Consider the following 21,992-nt stretch of genomic DNA (forward strand, 5'->3'; position numbering starts at 1 on the left):
TATACATAACACTGACGCCTTGAACTGTGAACCTCTTTTCCATTAATGGATTCACATAGAGATGATAAAACAAATCGCCGTTCACTGAGCTCGCCAGAGAAGATCAACCCAGAGAGCTCTGATGTTAATTTATAATGTTTAGCATTTAAGGTATAACAGTACACATTGTCGATTCTTACAAATTATACATTAAATTAGCCCTCAGATGCATTTCTCTATCATTGTTATTTCCAATTCTATATAGGCTATAATTATTTTGTTTACTTAAACAGTTTATTTTCCTGTTATTACTATTTGACTGATCATCAGTCTCTTGAATGATGTGCCATCCATCATTGCAGCTTCTGTCAGCTGTCAATCAGCTGACAACATGTGACGAATCTGCCACTGTGCAAAGGATGACTTGACTGGTGGTCTGGTGGTCTTTTTGTGTCCCTTTGTGGTCATTTTTAAGTCTCTTGGCGCTCACTATGTGTTAATATGAGTGACATTTTCCAGGTGAAGTGTGAGGGTTTGTGGGTTCAGGGTAAACACTGGGAATGGGGCTTTCCCTCAGTCCGTTTATTTCAATCTCACATCCCATTTCACTGGAAGTTTTGAGACTATGCTAAGAATACAGAAAAGGGAACACATGCCGACACTGCATGACAGAAGTAGGCTACCAGTGAAAGTAGAACATGACTCCAGAATTACAACATTACACATACAGTTAATTCTGTATAATATAAAGTAGTTAATAAAATGCAGCAATTTGCCAAACGTGCTCTTTCCTTAGGAACTACCTAATAACCAAGGTGCTGTGGAGGAAAAGCAGCTGCACATAGTTTTTACTCATTGTTACTCACCGTTTGGCTGACCAGTAATGAGATGCACATTTTCTTGAAAATGCCAGTCTTCCCTTTGAAATGACTATCATTTTAAAATGAAAATAATGTAATCTTGCATGGTGCCCTGGAAAAAGAAAAAACTGTGAGATTGTTACATCTGGAGAAATAGCACAATCTTTTTGGATGAATAAGTTGATTCACAATGAAATGCACCCTCGTGCAGTTCAACAAGCTCAGGCATTAGAGTTACTGCACTGCATCAGTTCGCAGAGTTAAATTAGTTAGAGTTAATCTTAGCATTGTCACTGAAGTGTCATGTGGCTACAGTGGCCACTGCTTAGAAAAGTTATAGGCTCGCTTTCTAGTGTAATCTTGACTATCTTGACTCTTTAAGGCAGTAATAAACATCGAGGTACAATGTGTTTTAAAATGACACCTGAATGGATTTTGTACAGGAAATGAAATACCAGAAAAAGGAACACAAAAAACAAGAATCTCCTCCTCATTACAATAACGCAGTACAGGACACTTTAATAATACACATGTCAATTTACTGTATTTGTTTTGAGTGGCAAACTGAAAAATGAAGCTGACTCTGATGTGCCCCTGAATGGCTACTCAAGGCTGGCTCCAGAAGCAAGTCAATCACCATAGACTGGTGCAGGGATTCAATTTTTTTTGTTTTATAGCCCAACCCAGACATCAACATCGCCACAGTTACATCTTCAATAAAACTATGGGATTTTACCTTGAGATTTTTGGATTACTGTAGGAAATAAATTCTGTGGTAAACAAACATTCATGATACTTACATGTTTTTCTCAGAAAAATCATCTTCAATTATAAAGTTTAATGAATTATAAATCGTTTGGTTGTACTAAAGTTGAAGAAGTCGGATATTCAGGTTTTCTTATAAGAAAATATTGTTTTAATGGTTTTAAGCCAGTTTTTTTTTTTTTGTTTTTTAGCAGAAATCAGCATTTGCTTTTGTATTATCACAGTTAACAATAACTATAAATGAATTATGCTAATGTCGTGGCGGAAAGTGGTGGTCCAAAGAGGATTCAGATGGTCGAGACACAGGTATCAGATGGGGAATCTCTTTATTCACAGCGGCCCTACTAACAGCGTAGATCAGTTGACAATTCTTCCTTTTCTTCCGTTCTTCTTTGAGGTCTGGACTTCACTCTTAGCTATGACTTATAAACAGATATTATAACTGTTCTAGAATATTTTCCGTAAAGGTCACCCCAAACTAGGGCTGAGGATCTGACTAATTCGGATGAACTTCAGAACTTTTATGTTGCAGCCCAGGCACTTTTGTACTACCACTGCAATGTCTCGAATAGTTCTGGTTCATTATTTTATTAGTGGATGAGGCGTGACTCTCTTCCACGTATACTTTCATCACTAAGTAAGTACAGTCGGGTTTGGGTTTCTCAGTTAAGAGTATTGCCACCCAAAAGACCTCACCATGGCAACCGATTTACAGCACGGCACACGGTATGCTCTCCATATAGTAGTTCCTCAGCCTGCAGTTATCGTAGGGGGCTCTGGCCCTGGGGGTGGGGGCTGGAGCCAATCCCAGCTGTCATCGGAAGGCGAAAGGCGGGGTACACCCTGGACAGGTCGCCAGACTATCGCAGGGTGACACATATAGACAGACAACCATACACGCTCACAGTCACACCAATCAACCTGAGCTGCATGTCTTTGGACTGTGGGAGGAAGCTGGAGACCCCGGAGAGAACCCACGCAGACATGGGGAGAACATGCAAACTCCACACAGAAGGGCCCCCGCCTACGGAGCGAACCCTGTTCCAACCGGGTTTCGAACCAGACACCCTCTTGCTGTAAGGCAACAGTGCTAACCACCGTGCCGCCCCAGATATGCCCAATCAGCCAAAATTGAACTGTCACACCTACGCTGCTCAAGCCGTCCGAGAGCACCTTCCATGCTTCTCACAAATAAATAAACACAACAAACACAGTATGTACTAACACACTTTTACAGAATTTGCTGGCAGAACCTGCACATGCAGGTTTTCACCTGGGACCTGTGTCCCTCTGATAAGATCAACCACCACTCTCTCTCCTCAACAATATGCACTTAAGTTTAGCTTCCAGATATTCTTAAATCAACAATTTATTTCGAGTGCATCCATGAATACTGAGACTTCAGCCGTCACCCCCTGCAACGAGCGCACTGATGTAGGTTTAAGTTTAATCTACCTTGTGCTGCAGCTTTGTTCAGCGACCTCGGTGCGGGACGTGCTGACCTCCCTCACAGCTCAGGACCCAATCTCGATCACACCAGGGTCACCAATTATGTTGTGGTGGAAAGTGGTGGTTCAAAGAGGATTCAGATGGTCGAGACACAGGTATCAGATGGAGAATCTCTTTATTCACAGCGGCCCTACTAACAGTGTAGATCAGTTGACAGTTCTTCCTTTTCCTCGGTTCTCCAGATTGTGACATGTTCTTTTATACCCACAGATGTTCGTGTGTTCAACACATACGTAAACAGCCCTGAATGTTTGACCCTGTCATTCTCCTACACTCACCCTCTCTTCCAAATACGGTTACATCTGGCTCCAAAAACCAAAGATGGTGACAGCAAATATGCCATAGTCATGGCTTATGCTGCCTCGGAAATATTGTATTTATGAATTCCGAGCACATGAACGGCCCTCCAAAGTTGTGATTATGAGAGTGAAATCGGGAAATTGCAATGATACCCGAGTTCCCGAGTTGTGATGTTTGTGTGACATTTCAGGGCAGCAGAAATGTCGGAAAGCATGAAAACAGTGTCAACAATTGATGGTAAAAAATATATAATTTTCTATCATTTACTTTTAGTAGTTGTACATTTCAGTATATGCATCTATTCGCTGCAGCAAGCAAACAAACTTTGAACTACAGTATAAAGCAGCCAGGTGAGTATACTAACATTAATAACGACATTATTTTAAAACATGAGCTGCCGACTTGATGTCATAAATGCATAAACATAGCGCCAAAAGTCAATGTTTGGTCAATCGTAAGAAACCTTTTTATTAATTCATGTGTTAAATATCCATTTTTGATCAAATGTTAAGTGTATTACAGTATTAATGTTAAACTTCTGTTCATGTAAAGTGACCTAGATTAAATATAAAAATATAATATATTAAATATATTAAAAAAATACAACAATATATACAAATAAAAAAACTGGAAACAGCTATCAACCTCTTATTAAAATGCTTTTAGCATTAATACGCAACCCATCTTCTTTGTAGCTTCCATGTTGTTCCCACTTCACAACCTCAAAGCACACGACAAATATGAAAAAACGACTTCCCAACGCAGAACCTACAATTTACCGACGTCACATGAATTCATAAGTCCCCTTAATGTGCATACTGCATGTTACAGTACATACTATATTAGGCAGCTGCAGTAAGTACTAAAAGTAAAAAGAATTAGTATGCGTTTTGGAATACAAATGAGAATGCAGCCATGTTTGGTATGAAATCTACATCAAAACAGCTGCTCAACAAAAATATTATTGTATTCATGTATTGAATATAAATGTTTGATCACATGAAAGTTGTATGTGTTATTTATATAACTGCTGTCCATGTAGATTGACCTAGATTAAATATAAAAATATAATAAATGATATATAAAATATATAAAGAATATAAATAAACTGGAAACAGCTATCAGCCTCAACGCTCTTAGCAAAAAATTGTGGATATCCATAAATCTCTGTGCTGCTTCTTGGAAATGTGATAAAATTAAACTGTTGGTTTCCTCTGGTCATGCAAAGTTTATACATGTGTGTCAGGCTCAGTGGAAATATACTATAATAAGACTAGCCCACCTGAAACTAGCTACTTCAGCAGTCAGTGTTAAAGTATTTATTAGGAGCACAAAGAAAAGCACATTTTCTGACCACAGAACGGGAACTGTTAGAGGCTGTGACATCAGCATATGTTGTCAATACTCACTGCATCCTGTTGAGCAAGTCATGTCCAATTTGGGGAATTCCCTCAAACTCGCAGAAAAGTGGGAAACAGAAACTGAAATGAGGTGGTTCATTTAGCCAGTCAGCACAAAGGGGATGTTTTTCAATTCACTGATCTTTTTCCAGCAGAGCAAAAGTTCAGTAGGGATTCACTGGAATTTATTGCTTAGGTTTCATTTTTTCTGGTCCCATATTCTACTCATTTTTAGGTTCATACATGTATTTTGGATTGCTACTAGAACATGTTTACATGCTTTAATGTGCAAAAAAACAATTTATTTTTCTTATACTGTGTGCCTGAATATACAGTACATGCATTCATCCTCTGTCTGTAACCTTCGTTTTAGCGCCTGTCTCTTTAAGGCCTTCCTCCTGAAAAAGCCCTATTTCCAAATGTTAGTGTTACTGTGTCTCCCACATCTGCACTTTCACCGTCTTTGCACCACCATTGCAGCCAGGAATGAGAGTAATGGCACTACACCGGCAGTTTCTACCTTTATGTAGCAGAGCTTTGACATCACAGCTTCACTGTAGTCCTGGCAGCTCATTTAAAGTCACAGTGTCTAAATACTGACTGTGCGCATGTCCCTGTGGATTGAGCATTTTGATACTTCACAGTAATTATAAAGCACCTATACAATACAATATACTTTATTGTATAACCTGCTCTGTGATGGAAATCTGACTTTATACTTTAAATTACAATGTGTGAACTTTAATGTAAACACATGAATTCCTTCTTTGGACATATGGAACGTGACCTATCTTAAAATATGTTCACCATCTTCATGTGTTTCCATATCTCAGACAATTACTGTTTTCATGCAAAAAATGAATGATTGTACATTAACGCTTGGAACCTGAGCAAACTGGTTTGATTACTTTCGAATATATGGGGGACGGGGAGCAATGACCAATTTGGCAAGAAATGTCCAACAAATTGAAAGAAAGAAGTAAAGGGTTGCATATGCAATTAACATAAAAACAAAAAAACACAAAAAGGTCAATCCAAAACCTATAAATCTATCTCAATTACAAAATATTAAAGCCACTTAAACTGAAATGTTACATGTTCAAAACTTAATTGAACTGATTCCCTCAGAGACCATTATGTACACTGCAGTGTTTCACTGAAACAAAGTCTCTGGATAAGAAGAGTGTGATTTCTGGGAAGCAGGCATGTTGCAGGGAAAAGGGAAGACACAAAAAGTGAAAGTCCAACTGCAAAGAGGAACTATTGCATCATGTTGCACAGCAGCCCTGTGTGTATAAAAGAGAGCTTTGCTATGAGCTGTTCATCATCAGGAGTCCAGACTGAACAAAGACCATTACCTATCAACAGACAACAAAAATGAATTCAGCTGTCATCACCGCTCTCATCAGTCTGCTTGTCCTCTGCGCACAAGGTATTGTGAACAGTATAACACTGTGATTGTCTTTTTAAAGAGCTTAACATCCCACTTTAGTACAACAGAGAACTTTTTTCTCCATGTTCAGGCTTAGGTTTCAAAGTAATTAATAAGGTTGAACAGAAAATTTTCCAAAAATAGGAGAAATGTTCTGAAAACTATCTTTAGAATGATAAGAATTGTATTTAATAATGTTTTTTAGCTGAAAATGCATGAATGAATGTATGAATACTTTTATGTTAATAATAGATCAAATGATGCAAGGTGCAAGGTGTTGCTGGTAGTGATGAACTCAACAGAGATAAGAGATGATGAGCAGTCAATAAGTTTGTGTCTTTTCTTCCCACAGGACAACAGGACACGTCGAGTAAGTGCAAGTGCTCCAAAGATTTTGTGGGCAGGATCAACTCAAGGCAGATCAAAGGAGAGCCGCTCGTACTCCCCCCGAGTATCTTCTGTCCACACACAGAGATTATGTGAGTAACTAAGCCACATTAAGCGACCTTCACCAACATGTCCCTCTTGTGCATTTCTTCAGCTTCTCTCTAACACGCCTCTCTCTGCTCTCGCAGTATTACAACAACAGCCGATAAGGAGAAATGTGTCAATCCAATGTCACAACTCGGAAAACTCATTCTGAAGAACAAAGACAAGTAAGATCAGCTGAAAAAAACACAACACAGTGTTCATGTTCAAGATTTCCAATATAAAGCACTGCAGTGAATGTTTGAGATCTCCGTGGCTTTTTACTAACAGTGTCATGTCTTGATTCAGGCAGGAGAAGAATGGAGCCGGCAGCAAGACAACAACAACAACAACAACAACGACCATGATGGCGGCTTCAAGTCAATGAACACTTGGAGCACAAAGAGACTTCCACAGTAACCGAACTTTAAGACTCCACTGCTGCACTGAAGACAACAGAAAGGAACTAAAACAGCGTTGCTACAATAGAAGAAGTTGTTTTTTATCTTTGCCTCTGGCATGTAAATAATTGTATGTAAATGATCCAAATGTTCTCAATGTCCAGTAATTATTTCTGTGCTCTGAATTTAAATTATCTTCATGTAGGCTTTGTATATATGTATGTGTATATAAATTATCTGTAAATTCTTTTTTATACTGAAAATAAATAACAGCTGATTGGACTTTCTGTGCTCTGTGTTTCGTTTGTCCACGAAACGGTTTGGAGCATTTTATGCACTTTTTATTGTTTTTTTTTTTTTTTTTTTTATCATTTTAGCTGTGTTCATGCATATAGCATACATTTTGGCAAGATTGTGTATTTTGTTTAATCTTGGAATTTCCAGCTCAGCTCCTCTAATTAGTCTAAAATAAACTGTGGAAATTAAATTGTTACATTCAAACTGGTGAAAAAGGTTTAAAAAAATGCTCTACTGAAACCGATTCAAAAAAAAAACTAAAAACATAGCAGCGCCATGGCAAAACACTGGCATTTAAGTGTTAAAATTCTGAAACTTAATTAATATTTGATATTTATGATTAGGACTGATGTTGGTTAAAAAAATAACTCAATGAAAGAAGAAATGAATTTAAATGAATAATATTCTTTTAAAGCTTGCCTAACCACCATAGCAAACTTTCTCATTATCACCGTCAGACTTAAAATCCCACATAATTTAAGTAAGACTTTATGATGTTATCTATCTAGACTTACTCCATAAACTTAACCAGTGCAAAAAAACATTTTTTTTTTGTCTATTAATGTTGATTTAAAATAGTAACACACAGATTCTTGTTGCTTTTTTGAAATTCTCATTGCTTTTAATCAGCAGCTGATATTAAATATTATATAAAACAGCACACCATCTTGTCAAACACTGAATATTACATCTTAAAATCATGACAACAGAAAGGTCTGTATTAATGTTCTCAATAAGACATGATTAAGAACTGTTAAAGGTATACTGTGCAGGATTTTATTAAAAAGCAATGTATAGACAAAATGAATCCCTCTTGATCATCACTTGTTACCAGCTAGAAGGCTGTGGCGGTGTATTTATCGCTGCTTTATTATTTAATTCTTTCATTATTTTGCTGTGGTGGAGATGTTTTTCTGGGCACTGTGTGAAGCTCCAAAACAATAAGAGCGCAGGTGAGGATGGGATCACAGCTGTCACCTCCACTTGTAGATTCTAAGGGAGCGGATGGGGATGAAAAGCAGCACAGAGTTGGCCTCTTTTCCGTTGGACAGGTGGGTGCCTGCATTCAGTGTAGGTAGCTAAAGTGTCAACTTTTGCATTATTCAAAATGTAACATTTCAACAATAGTAGCTTGCAGTGTACATACTGCAGTGAAGAAAGGATGGGTTAAGTTCTCATGTGTTTATAACCAGTAACAGACAGTTCCTCCACAGTATACCTTCAAAGACATAAAAACAAACACACACAGATATCAGAAATACTGTTAAAGTTTGTGATCCAGTAAATCAAGCAACATGTTCCACATCAATGCTCCCTTACCTCCGCATGCCAAGCTTATGCAGTTAGCTTTGTCAAAACAAAAGCACTCACAATACTGTTGCCTCTCTGTGATTTCAGCCCAGAAATAACAGGTCCTGTATTCCAGAGATTCAAAACAAACTATATCACTTCCCTATCCCGGCAAAATTACAGCTCAAAGCCACCTGTAAAATTTACTAAATTAATTAAAGTCATTTCCTGCGTGGTGCAAAGTGCACAATACTTTTAATAGTTATACTGCTTGGCATTAGAGAACAAACTGATATCAGTTCTGAAGACATTTTTTAAGAGAAATTGAAATTAGCTACGAGAAGGATTCAGTTTCCTTCACAGATCGCTCAAGTATCCACTGCAGCACAGAGGAGGAATTTCCGAGGCAATTCATAGTCATGACCAAAGACTATATATGAAGATGCATGATGTGACTGCTCCCTCAAAGTAAAGCCAAAACCTCCCTTGCCCCCTGGTGGCTGGCTGCAGTACAAGTCATAAACTTGTTTGTTCAAGTGTTCCTTTTTTTCTGATAAATGTGTTTTTAATTTGTCATTTGATGCTATGAAAAGGGTGTTTGTTGTCATGACTTCCAGCTGTGTGTGCCAATCAGTGTGCTTCCCTTCAGTAGCGCTGCTTGTGATTGGTTGAATGGGGTTATGGGCGGGAAACTCGATACAGCGGAGATCACTACTGCGCAGACTCTGGCTCCAAATGACCTCATCAGCCAGCTCGTTCTTATTCCGCACTGGTGAAATATTGCTGCTTTGACAGTACTTTCGGCATAAGATTGCAAAATTCAAAGCATCCGAATGAAGTGCAAGGGGCAGTGGATGGGTTCAACAAACCCCGAACTTTCATGCATGAGTCCACTGTTTGCTTTCCGTTTAAAATGATGTTTCTTTTTTCGTCTACGAGAGCATGTGCGTTTGTTGACGTCCCGGCGTCGGTTGCCATGTGCTGTTGTTGCCTAACCATTACCGTATGCAGCATAATCCCACCATGTGCTTGTGTTGACATCATGGTAGCGGCATCTAGACAGCAGATCGTAATATGCAGACTGCAAAGCGGCAACATGAGACGTGCTGGGATGAAAACATGTTGCAGCAGCACAAGATGGCAGTAGCTGTAACTAGGATATTTTGGCCAAATTTTTGCACAGTGCTGGAAAGTGGAAATGTGTTGTCCATCTATATATACAGTCCACGGTCATGACTGGTAAAGGCACAGTTGAAGTTACTGGGAGATATTACTTTAATACACACACACATATGTACACAAAAAGTTGATATAATGCTCAAATGGTGTATGTACTTAAACAAGTTAATGTTTAATGAGATGCTGGTTGGTTGCTGGAAGCAGGAGACATGTTAAGGACCCACAGCTCACTGTTGCCCTGGGAACCTGGCTCATCTGGCCCTGCATCATCCAACAAACCTTACTGAATCTAAAATGAACACTTTTCCTCAAAAGCAGTGACACAGCGTGACCGCAGCCTGCTGTTACACCCGGGACACACTGCATGCATGAGCAGCACATGAGGATTACCACAGTTAACTGCTGCGGCTCCCATGCTTTTGGTGTTCACACAGGCAGCGTTGTTGCTGCGGCGCTGCTGCAGAGCTACATGCTGCTGTGAGTACTGCATTTCCACAAGTCCCATTAAATCACCATTTTCACTCTATTTTTGCAGAAAAACTGTGCATGTCATCTGGAAAAAAAGATGAGACCCTGAATCTCTAGATATGCTGCAGCTGAGCAGCGCTGCTCATGCCAACAGTGTGGCCGCTCTAACCTGTTAACATGGGTGCCAATTGTTCTTTTTTTTAAAAAAAAAAAAAAAGCTTTGACGATGCAGAAGCTCTGTTCTCGCAGGCAGTGTGGCGCGGGCATTATCATCAAATAAGTTTGTCAGTCTGCAGGATGTCTGACAGCTCCTGGAGACAAAAAAAGCTGAGTTATGCTGAGTCAGGCAGTAGCTTGGCACAGTGATGTCTGGGCACCAGACCTCCTCCTTTACTGCTGTGGTGCATCTTGGGAGGTGGAGTCCTGAGTAGCTTGTACAGGTCCTGTGGTGGAGTCCTGATCCAGCAGCTGCTGCGGTGGACGCAGGAACACCACCATCACTGTGATGTTATCACTAGAACCCGCTGCCTTAGCTTCACCTACCAACTGTTGAGCCACTCTCAGTCCAACAGCTTCCTCAGACTGTTCCAGAGGAGCGTCTTCCCCGCCCTCTGGGTCACCAGACTGCCGAAGGGCATCCAGGACCATTTGTGGGACCTCTGAAGGTTTGACTGCATCAAAGAAGCCGTCACAGGCCAGCAGCACGTAGTCCTCGTCCCCACACAGCTGGGTTGTGGAGCAGTCCGCGTCTCCAGACACGTAGGGCTTCTGGTCAAAGTCACCTGGAAGAGGGAGGTGGACTTGTGGTTAGCAGCTTCAGCTAAATGCTGCATGACCTCCTCAGACTGACTCAGACCCAGACCTGAAGGCTCATAAAGAAGGATTTAACCGATTTAAAGAGGGTCCTCACATAAAAATAGGCCGTCTCTGCAGTAGAATGATGCATTTATTTTTCAAATTGATGCAACATGACCAGAGAAAAATGCAGAAAAGTGCTGTGACATTCAGTTCTGCCCGAGGTGTAAAACCTACAAATACGAGAATGCATTGCACCGTACTAGACCAAGAAATGCTCCTGCTGGTAGGTGATGAAATGCGACCTTATCTGTTTGCCACAATGGCAACTGGCTGGTAACAAACGGGGAGGGATATCTAGGCAATAGTTATATGAAGGTAGCGTCCCAGCTTTCATCTACACATTAGTGTAGTTTTACTAAATATCCACAAGAGGGAGCCAGGAGTTTGCAGAGAAAATGTGAGAGAGAGGAAAAGGGAAAACTGCAAGTAAATAACAGTCCAATATCCCATTTTTGGCTGGCTTGGTATTTCAATTTGATGTCCATATCTTTAGAAAAATTCATTTAAGTTATTTTAATGTTGACTTATTTGTCATTACAGGAAATTTAAGTGCAACTGTTAGGGGGATTTCAGGTTTATTCCTCGAAAACATACATATCTACAAACATCTATTTCATAAATCAGTTTCAGTCTATTTTATTTATTACAAAGAAATGTTAAGAAGATTTATTATTTAATTTGATTTAAACACATTTCATAATAACTTGTAGTTACAATATGATGACAAATACTTATAAAAACAATGTTACAACAATGGAAAACAACAAGCTCGCCATCCCGGAGAGAATTTAGTTGGAAGACTGTTATGCATTATTTCTGTACCTGCCCAGAAAAAAAATCTTCTTCAAATCAGACAGACTGTTGATGCTACAGAGACAAAGAGGCAAATCACCCCCATTTCTTTTGGAAGTGTGTTTCTGTGGTTCCTTTTTGGACTAAGAAATGGCTAAAAAAAGAAATACCCAGTGCTGACGAATGGATTGATGTAATATTCTGTATTTATGCAATGGAAAAGATGAAATACAATTTGAACCCAGAAGGATACCTTTTTTGAAAACTGGACAGATTTATAGTGTATGTTTCACTTATCAGACCTGACTTTGTGTGAACAGATATCAGAAACACACTGTAGTGTAAACTAGTAGCCACTGATTGTCTATGTGTGTATGTTTTGAGCCAATGCCCTTATCTACACAACTTTTCTTTGTTTCCCTCTACTTATTTTCTACCCTTATTTTATTGTATTGTTTTTATTTATTTAATTACCCCCAACACCTATTTATTTGTTCATACTACTTTTTTGATATTTTTTATATTTTTTCTTCATCTTTTTTTTCCCTTTGTACCTCCTATGATAGAAAGGAATAGAAGAGAATTACAATAAAAAGAAAAAACATGTAAGCCTGTTTCACATGTAAGGCTTTTGAATCTGTAGCTGAGGTTATTATAGGCAAATGTATAAGAGCTCACTTTATTAAGCCCAGAATAAAAATAAGGATGCCACAAAGATGCATTTTTCTCTGCTGCTGGTTGTGATGGACTTACCTATAGCTCTGGACACAGCATAAGTGCCGTTAACGCGCCAGCAACCCATGAAGGTGATACAGCCTCCAAGATCCTCAATTCTCTGTTTCTCATCCTGGACAGTCAAGGAAAAGAAAAAAAAAAGAGACCGCCATCACCATCTGACCACCTTCCAAATTTTTAATTTCTCTGATTGGGTTAGGGTAACTGATGGATGTTTTTCTCATTTCTCAGTCTAATTCAGCAACATGTTTTTAGAAAACCCCTACATTTCAGCTGGGGTTGTTATGCAAGCAGAGACAGCCTGGGAGGACATAAAATTAATTTTCCCTTCCTCTCCAGCATAATTTGGGGTGTTACTGAGCTGAAACCATCTGATACAATAACGGTTTCAAATACAGCATGTTGGAAAAAAAACATTTGCTTGTATTCCTGTGAATTGACTGTGTGCACATTCACCTCTCTGTCTGGTTTATGGGGGTCCATGAGAGTAACAGCTTGTCCCTTTCTGACCAAAATAGCTTGAGAGTCTCCGAGCCAGGCCACAGTCAGCTCCTGTCCCTGGATCAGCACCGTCACGCCTGTAGTGCCACTGCGCAGACGCTAACAACACACACACACACACACACACACACACACACACAAGCAGAAAACACTCAGATCCCAGAAGCCATAATTACAACCCCAGTGGTCGCAGTTCTAAATGGCAACAAATAGCAGCAGCCGGCCTATCAGAGCTGATTTTGAAGCTTTGTGGGTTGGGTGTGATTCAAGTTTTTGATGCCACATGTCTTAAAATGTGAGAGTTGTGTTTAAATGAACCTAAACTCAAAATGAGAACTGCAGATGCTGAAGCCAGACACAACAATAAACAGTAAGATGGAAAATGTCTCAAACATGGAATAACATAAAGTTCAATCTGAAAGCATTTGTAAAATCAAGTTTGTAATGTAATTTTAAAACTCAGTACCTCTCGCTTGGCTTTGCTCTTGAAACTATCATCAGTGTGCTTGAAGGCATTTTTAAAGGCTGTGGCTGCGTCACTCAGCAGCATCTCCTGTTTACTCAGAGCAACATGGAGGTGAGCGGCAGCGTAGGTGGCAGCGTCCACCCCTCCATGGCCGTCAAACACGGCGTAGTAGGCACGATCCACTCCGTCCTGGAACATGGTACAGAGAGAGAGAGAAAGATGCCAAAAAAAGCGTTTCATCTTGTTAATTTGAAGGTGTTTTGACAGGAACACCAGCATAAAGCAGTGAGCAGCAGTGCTGTTACAGTGAGCGTCTCGTACCTGGATTCCAAAGAGCTGGTTGAACTCAGCCAGCACCACGTGTTTGTCCTCCATCTTCCTCCTCGTGTTCTTGATGGCATGAATGGAGCAGCGGAGGAACCGGGAGGGGGAGGGACGGAGCTTGGGGAGGTTCTGATGCCACGCCAGCGCCACCTCTATCAGCTTGTTGAGAAAGAGACGTTGGACCGGCTCTGACTGAAGCACTGACGGGAAGATACAATCGTCAAGAAATCAATGAAAACCTTTTAGTTATTACTACTTTTTGCTATTGATATAGTGCAATATTACATTTCACCTGATGCTCTGTATCATATATATTGTTATCAATGTATTGATGGATGTTCACATTAAATGTGGCCAAAGTTTGTAATAATGAGGTACACATATGTAGAAGTAAACCCTGTGAGCACACTTCAGGCTTCAGACCATTCTGTTTCCAGCAGTTTTTTCTACTTTGTCACAAGCTGATTTCAGCTTGTGACAAATTTCTTTATTTGGGCAACTGCTCAAGGCACAATACTGCAAGTGTTTATATTTTGCAGTCCTCACTGCTACATGTAGCTACATGCTAACGTAGATCTAATTTCAGATCATATTCCTGCGAAAAGATGTCCAGTTGTGATCATAAGTTTTTATTGGTGATTTTTCACAAGACAAAGTGATGTTACACACAGTCGACTACAAGTAACCTGATGTAGCTACATGCTAATGCCCGGGAAACATGTTATCTTGGTTACCAATGTTGTTATTTCTCACGGATTTCAGATCATATTCCTGCTGGAACATGTTCCAATACACTACCCAAGTATCAAAATAAGACCCAAGTTTTCAACCAGAAATCAGTCAGTTTTCAGGTAGTTATTGCAGCAAAATGTTAGGTTTTGTTTTGTCTCACGTTGTTTGTTTACAAGAACAAAAATTAAGTGATTCACTGTGGTTTTGGGTTTTATAAAACCAGTGACAGCATAACAGTCCACCACACACACACACACACACACACGCACACGCACACGCACACGCACACACACACGCACACGCACACGCACACGCACACGCACACGCACACACACACACACACACATACACACAAAAACAATCCTGATTATCTCACTGCCAACAACAAATAGAGGTGATGGTACTCTGCCAGGGAGAAAGCATGTTTTGGCAAATCATTTTTGCTCATCAAAAGTCATCAATAGTGTGCGCACGTTGTTTCACAGAATGTGCCATTCTTCCAATTTGGATGAATTAGAGACCAACCCACTTTTTCCCACAGGGTTAGTTTGATGCCATTAAATACACAGTGTGCAATATGGAGAGAATGACTGACTCTATATCAAAATAAATATACTTTTTATTTACCACAAGTAAAACAGACAGATAATTTCCTCCTATAGCAGAGCTAAAAGAGAGTGAATATTGGGCTTCTTTTGATCTGGTGACTCAAAATAAATGATGAAGCCTCGCTGTGTCTGTTTGATGTGTAAATAGGTGACTGTTTTGTAACTGGTTCGACATCAACTTACGAGGGTGATAATATGACAGCGTTGTGTTGGCAACTTGCAAGAGGGGAACAATAAAGCTCCCATTTTTATCAATAAGGGCAGTCTAAATATCAGAGACAGATCTCAGTATAACGCAGTATAACTTAACTGCACCACAGACTACAGCGTCCAAACTGAGCATTAAGTAAAACACTCACAGACTACATGCTGCTCCTCTTCCTGGCTGTCCTCAGCTTCCTGGGAGCTGTGGAAAGGTGACAGGTCGTTCTGCAGCAGTTGGGAAAGCGCTGCCTGGCACAGGAGAGCACTGAGGCCTGCAGGAGCACCCCTGAACCAACAAAGACAAGGACCAAGGTTTCTTTAAGGTACATTTGTTGTGCAGAGAGGAAATTCAGCAATCCCAAACAAGACATCATAACAACACTGATTTAAAAGACATTAAAAGAAATACATAAAAAGGGAATAGGAATAAGCAAAAATACACAAGCATAATTACTGTCTCTCATCAGTCCCAAAAGTTAAAACCGAAACGCACAGTGAGGCATCTTTTTATTACTATGGTCCACATATGTGGAACAGCCTGCGGGGGCTTATAAGTGCTATATAAATAAAGTCTGATTGATTCATTGATTCATTGATCAGACTTTGCAAGTGTGTCACACCATCCACCTCAGTACAGAAATACAGAAGCAAGCACAAACGGGTCAAATTTGGACCACGATATGTGCTCATTTACTGAGTGCAGCTTTTAAATAAACGGTGAGATTAACTGTGTCATCTGTCACTAGCTCCTTCTGCAGGATTACACTTCTGTAAGAGACTGGGCTCAGGAAACAGGAAGTGGGCAGAACAATGGGGTTTGTACAGACAGGATGTGAAGTCTTCCTGACAGGGCATACCTCTGAGAGAGCACAGCACACAGCAGCCCATGACTCAGAGACAGAGGCCTCACTCAGTTTTTAATTAGTATGTTTTAGATCAGTTGAGCTGGAAGGTTTGCTCATATCTGGCTTTAAAAGAAAATAACTGAAAGGGGAGACTTCCTCAAACCATTTGCACTGTGCAGTTAATAAGAGCAAAAAGGGTGAGACATATTCACATGACTTTCCAGCATGTGTGTCTGACCAAACTCCAGGACTAATAAAATATCCGCCTATACTGGTTTGTAATAGTTTCCCTCCCTGCAGTTAACAAAAATTTGGACTAATTCAATAGCCAAACCTTTGTGGATCACAACATATCAGGTATGGAATAAATCTGCAGATGCTGCAGTTGAAAGTTAGTCCAAACTTTTTTATGGACGTCATTTTTTGAGCAAGGATGACGACCAAATGTAGCACGCAACAGACGCTAAGGCTTTTTTTTTTTTTTTTTTAGGCAACCCGATTTCCAGAGAAATTACAGCCCTTACCAGCTGGTTAAGAGGAGTGAGAATTCAGCCATTAAAGACAGTATCAAACAGTCCTTAGGTTTTTAAACATTTGTGAATCACTGCAACAACTACAAATCCTTGATTATACAGTTTTAAATATGCACACATACAGAAGACCAAACTGCTCAGATTTCAAAGGGTTAAGTTGCAGTTTTAAAGAAATAGGTCGTCTTTAACGTGATCTTTTGAAGTTAAAATTGTGTTTCCACCATGTAAATCTCTAAATATGGTTTCAGTCGTATGGGAAGGGTTAGGGGAAATTTTGACATGTGACTCACTTTGACCACAAATTTTGCTGACAAAAAACAAAATGATAAGATTTACAATGCCAATTTTATGACATTACTACTCAATAAACATACTTGTTCAGAAGATTTAGTTTGTTTGGTGGAGCAGTTTGTGAGATTGACAGATACACACTCTCACACACATGACCAAACACACGATCCCCTCCAAGCCGACGCCTGGCAGAGATAAGCGTCAGAGTCTCAATTTAATGCTGTCACATCATGTTAAGTGTCCTGCAAGTTTATCAGAGTAAGATATTAAAGATATTAAGATATTAAATCACTGTTTGCCTCAAAAGGGAAAAAAACAAACAAACTAGGCACTCCCTCGCTATATTTTCAGGTTTCAATTCTTCTCGTCTCTTTCACCACTTCCTGTAAACAAACAGGAATAAATGAGACTCTTTGACTAATAATCCTGTCCTGTCTGAGTTAAGTCAAATTTACCTCTTAAACTCTTAAACGTGAACTTTTATTGGAGATCCCAAACTTTCCAAAGCTGGAATATTTGGATGTCCACATAGATGTTGTTGAAATGATTACAAAACCTAAAATTTATTGTGAAAAATCGATGGTTTCAGAGGTTAAATTTATCAAAACATATAATTATTTTACAGTTGATTTTACAACAAACCAATTTTGTTAATATAAAATTTTGGGACTAAATAACTTGTTAAGAAGGACAGTTTGGATGTAAATGGGTAGCCTTTGTATCTTTGGGTTTTTACAAAATTGTAAACAAGATGTTTTGTACCAGAAAATGAATATCCAATAGAATTTTCAATTATTTTCAACGGATTTGAGCAACACATAGCCCAAACATAGGAGCCAGTGATTGGTCCAGCAGAGTTTAAGAGGTTAATACACATTTGACACACCATAAATCGTTAAAACAGATTAGTGACAGTAAGGGAGGATGATATGAGGGGGGAGTTCTCTTGTTGTGTCTGCTGCAGCTCTCTTGTTTGGAACGCTCTGGTCTCACTTTTATACAGGGTGTCAGCAACTAATTTTCTGTCCACCGCTGCAGTCTGAAGTCAGACAGCAGAGCCAGCCGTGCTGAGCGAATGAGCCGGGCAAGAGCAGAGCTGTCAGGAATCTGAGGAATGCAGCCACACATGCACAAGATGGGCGGATAGTGAAAATAGCAACGAGTAGGGCCGGGCCATCAGATATATTCTAATATAATTTTATGTAACACAGAGCAGGTGACCTTATCATCATGTTGAGCTATTCTTTGTGCATTTCAGTAATGTATTTATTAACCCTTTGAAACCTGAGCAAATTGGTTTGATATTGTTCAAAAACATGGTGAGAAGGCAACGAGCAACATAAAAAGTCATAAAAAGATTACAAGAAAATTACCTGAAAATATGCAAACAAAAATATAAAATGCAATAAAAGTAATAAACAAAAAACTAAAAAGTGCTGAAAATAGAAAAATATATATGAATTTATTTTATGTGTTTTATTATATCTTTTCTGTGACATTTTAAAGTTTAAATCATTGTTATTCTACATACAGTTTTTAAAATGGATTAAGATAATCCCTTATTAGTCCCACAACAGGGAAATTTGCAAGACTACAGCAGCAAAGCAAGGTTTGTAAAAGATAAATAAAGCAAAAAGTACAATATAAATAGTATGAACAAGACTTAAAACTCAGTTGAAAAAATTTACAAATTTACACCAATTGCACATGGAAATGGACATTAAATGAATAATGATGTAACATAATTTTCTTGCTGCATTTTACTAATTTCTTGCAATTTGTGGGCCATTTCTTGCAAAGTTCTTGAAAGGCGTCTGGACACGGATCAAGAAATCTGATGTCAATATAGGTTTCAAAGGGTTAAAGTTAACATATATATCACACATTATGGTAAAAATGAACTGACGTGCATGTAAAAACACTGATTTGTTTCATACTTTTTAACTAATTTCACTTTACACGACATGTTATGAAGCTGTGTGAGCCATAATGAGAAGAGCACCATGAAGGTAATTCATGATGTGATATAGCATAATGTGTAACAATTATTCTTTACAATTAAGTAAGATTGACACAAGTGATATTCCATAATTATTGCAATGACCTAAATCGGTAGGAATAAGAACATTTAGAGTATGGTACATTCAAACTCTTTAATATTCAACCAAATATTTAAAAAAAAAAAAAAAAAAACCATCTTGTGTTCCCTTTCCTCCCGGTCGGTCGTACCTGGCAGCGAGCAGCCTCAGGCCCAGCTCCAGGCTCTCTCCATGCAGCTCCTCCACTGACACTTTGCGGCTCAGAGGGCTGACAGGCAGTGGACTGCCTTCCAAAAGAGCAGCCGGGAACTCCTCCACAAACCTCCCAAGGAAGCACCTGTCTTCCCCCTCCATCCCGCTGACTCTGGCTGCAGTAAGCTGTCAGACGAACAGGGGGTCAGCTCTCACAGGTCACAGCTGAAGACTGAAAGGACAGAGAAAGCAGGGTTCAGATTTCACTCTGGGCACTGTGTGGTATAAACATCACAGATGAAACTTTTAATTCCTAGCTGGTACCACCTCTGTCCCAGACAACATCGGACATAGGTTAGGGGTCACAAAGACGTTGGACTTTTACATCTGACAGACATTAAAATTTGGTTGGAATGCAAATATGGTTGACAATATTTCAAATTTCAATGTTGACAATGTTTTTTTTTGCAAATGCTGGGTTTTGTTCTCCATACCTTACAACCAGATGTTGTTATTCTATGTCAAGATGACGCTGGCCTTATATGTTTGGTAGACTTTGGATTTTCATGACTTATCAACACAATTTAAAACCAACAAAATATCAACGTCAAATGTCGCCATAATTCTATAACAAATTGACGTTGGCATCAGACATTGTTCTGACATATAAATTTGGTTACCTGATGTCGCAACCTAAATTTAGTCAAATATCAATGTCTGACAATGTCCAGGTGTCAGCTGAGGAAGAAGCATTCACTATATGATCACAATTATTATATTGTTTTAACCTGTCATAGCAGCACACTTGGAAACGTAAGTCTACATCTACCGATGTAACTTATGCTATCTAAACTTTTGACTTTACGTCAAATGTTCTGTCAAACTAATGAGTCCCAATTTATTTTTTTTATTTTGTTGACTGACTAGCATGTTTAAATTTATGATTCTGTCTATGTTTGTTTGTTTGTTTTCTTTTCTCAGCAGATATGGACTTCCATACATTTAAATGACACAATAGCTGACGGGTATCCATCATCTTTTAAACTTTAGGTAGTTACATTATTTTAAGACAATACTGGTTAATGTTGGGCAGCAGGTTAACATATGAAGAGTTAATAAGGTGGAAACAAAATTTCTTGAAAATAAAAAGAACAACATATGAAGGGTCCTGCAAACTATTGAGCCACACTGGTATTTTTTAACCTGTCATAGCAGCACATTAATACATTTAACTAAAAGCCTATCAACCTGATTAGCAGAATTATTTTTTTTAACTTGTAGGTCAAATAGTTTATATATTTTAAGCTTTTGAGACTAAGTCAAAATGTATGTGTATTTTTATTTTTTTAAGTCTAGCTCATAAATTTGATCGACTAGCATATTAATTTTTATCATTTTTTCTATTCTCGGCAGAAATTGGCTTCCACACCTTTAAGTAACACAATAGCCAGCGAGCATCTATATCATCCTTCAAACTAGAAGCGGTTACCTTACGCGAAGATAGCATTATGTTATGTTGGGCGGCAGGTCTACGTGTGAAGAGTTAATACTGCGGAAAAGAAATTTCTTGTGAAAGAAATGTACAGAACGAAGTAGGAGTTGTTCTGCAAACTATTGTGCCACAACATTTCCACACCACAGGGAGAGGCTTGTCACAGAGCTGTCGAGGCTGCGGGCACAACGTTAGCTAGCTTACAAATGCTAACAGCTGCAACCTACGCTAACGTTACTCTACTTAAAAGTTTGGCGTCATTTTGAACTTTACGTTCACAAAACACGTAAAAAAAACCCGCATGAATTTATGTGTTGTAAGTTCCGTTATCTTTCTGGCTGCAGTGTTTTCACTGGTATGCATGCAGTCGGCTATATAAAATTATGCAGGACCTGTTAACAATGGTTCTCTTGCCTACGAGCCCAGAGCAGCTTCTTCGCCTTACCTTGAGTTAACTGAAAACAGCAACAGTCCCACAGTATAGTGGGCCTGCAGACAGACCGACAGCAGAAAGACACACGCCCTATGGCGAGACAAAGAGAGAAGATTCATTGATAAAGCACACACATACACACCTGCGCTGGAAGAGCTGATGGCTAAAAGACTGCTGGTAATTGCACAATCACAGCGTACACTATCAATAATGTTATGAGATCTGCGGTGTGGGTCAGCACGCCATTGGACACCACCTTCCTGTACGCTGCACACGTCCCTCCTCCTTCCACTGTAGATTTAAAGGGACACGCCAAGATAAAATAGGCCCCTGAAACATTAAATAAAAATGATGATAATGCCATACACAGATGTTTGGAAACCAAAAAAGGCCTTTGAACTGGCTTAAGCTCTTTTAATCAGTGATTAAAGCCATAGTTGGTACCTTTAAAAAAAAAAATTGCTTTTTTCCCTCACGTTTTTAAAGAAATCAAACTAATTTTCTCAAGTTTCAATGCTTGTGAGAGGTGTCTGACTGCAGCACAACTAAACTGATGTCGACCCAGGTGTTAAAGGGTCAACATGTTAAAAGTTAGCCTG

General features: G+C 39.2%; 2 protein-coding genes across 4 annotated transcripts; one reads left to right on the forward strand and one right to left on the reverse strand.

Annotated features, from left to right (window-relative positions):
• The first annotated feature begins 6,110 nt into the window (after nucleotides 1–6,110).
• LOC148189822 (C-X-C motif chemokine 10-like) lies at nucleotides 6,111–7,396 on the forward strand. The gene is made up of 4 exons (XM_088077192.1): nucleotides 6,111–6,245; nucleotides 6,598–6,724; nucleotides 6,821–6,901; nucleotides 7,023–7,396. The coding sequence occupies exons 1-4, from the start codon at nucleotides 6,191–6,193 to the stop codon at nucleotides 7,099–7,101; spliced, it is 342 nt and encodes a 113-aa protein (XP_087933318.1). The 5' UTR covers nucleotides 6,111–6,190; the 3' UTR covers nucleotides 7,102–7,396.
• Nucleotides 7,397–8,001: 605 nt separating this feature from the next.
• Nucleotides 8,002–21,674, reverse strand: ppm1f (protein phosphatase, Mg2+/Mn2+ dependent, 1F). 3 transcript variants are annotated; one of them, XM_042488253.2, is made up of 8 exons: nucleotides 21,536–21,674; nucleotides 19,467–19,700; nucleotides 15,724–15,854; nucleotides 14,022–14,224; nucleotides 13,701–13,889; nucleotides 13,190–13,333; nucleotides 12,752–12,845; nucleotides 8,002–11,130 (listed from the first exon to the last, which is right to left on the reverse strand). In XM_042488253.2, exons 2-8 carry the CDS (start codon nucleotides 19,628–19,630, stop codon nucleotides 10,739–10,741), a joined length of 1,317 nt encoding a protein of 438 aa, XP_042344187.1. In that variant the 5' UTR covers nucleotides 19,631–19,700; nucleotides 21,536–21,674; the 3' UTR covers nucleotides 8,002–10,738. The 3 variants fall into 3 exon arrangements, with proteins under 3 accessions (XP_042344187.1, XP_042344186.1, XP_087933317.1); XM_042488252.2 differs by having other exon boundaries at nucleotides 21,406–21,536; XM_088077191.1 differs by lacking the exon at nucleotides 21,536–21,674 and adding an exon at nucleotides 21,353–21,429.
• Nucleotides 21,675–21,992: the final 318 nt, after the last annotated feature.

This window comes from Plectropomus leopardus, chromosome 4, assembly GCF_026936395.1.
Source record: "Plectropomus leopardus strain MGB_pleo_1.0 chromosome 4, ASM2693639v1, whole genome shotgun sequence".
Classification (NCBI taxonomy): Eukaryota; Metazoa; Chordata; class Actinopteri; order Perciformes; family Serranidae; genus Plectropomus; species Plectropomus leopardus.

Bases quoted from the DNA above. Each gene is read 5' to 3' on its own strand.
- LOC148189822 (XM_088077192.1), top strand. From the start codon at position 6,191: ATGAATTCAGCTGTCATCACCGCTCTCATCAGTCTGCTTGTCCTCTGC. The intron at 6,246-6,597 runs GTATTGTGAACA...TTCTTCCCACAG, and splicing joins GCTTGTCCTCTGCGCACAAG to GACAACAGGACACGTCGAGT. The intron at 6,902-7,022 runs GTAAGATCAGCT...GTCTTGATTCAG, and splicing joins ATTCTGAAGAACAAAGACAA to GCAGGAGAAGAATGGAGCCG.
- ppm1f (XM_042488253.2), bottom strand. From the start codon at position 19,630: ATGGAGGGGGAAGACAGGTGCTTCCTTGGGAGGTTTGTGGAGGAGTTC. The intron at 15,855-19,466 runs GTACGACCGACC...TTGTTGGTTCAG, and splicing joins CTGAGGCTGCTCGCTGCCAG to GGGTGCTCCTGCAGGCCTCA. The intron at 13,334-13,700 runs GTACTGAGTTTT...GTGTGTTGTTAG, and splicing joins AGAGCAAAGCCAAGCGAGAG to CGTCTGCGCAGTGGCACTAC.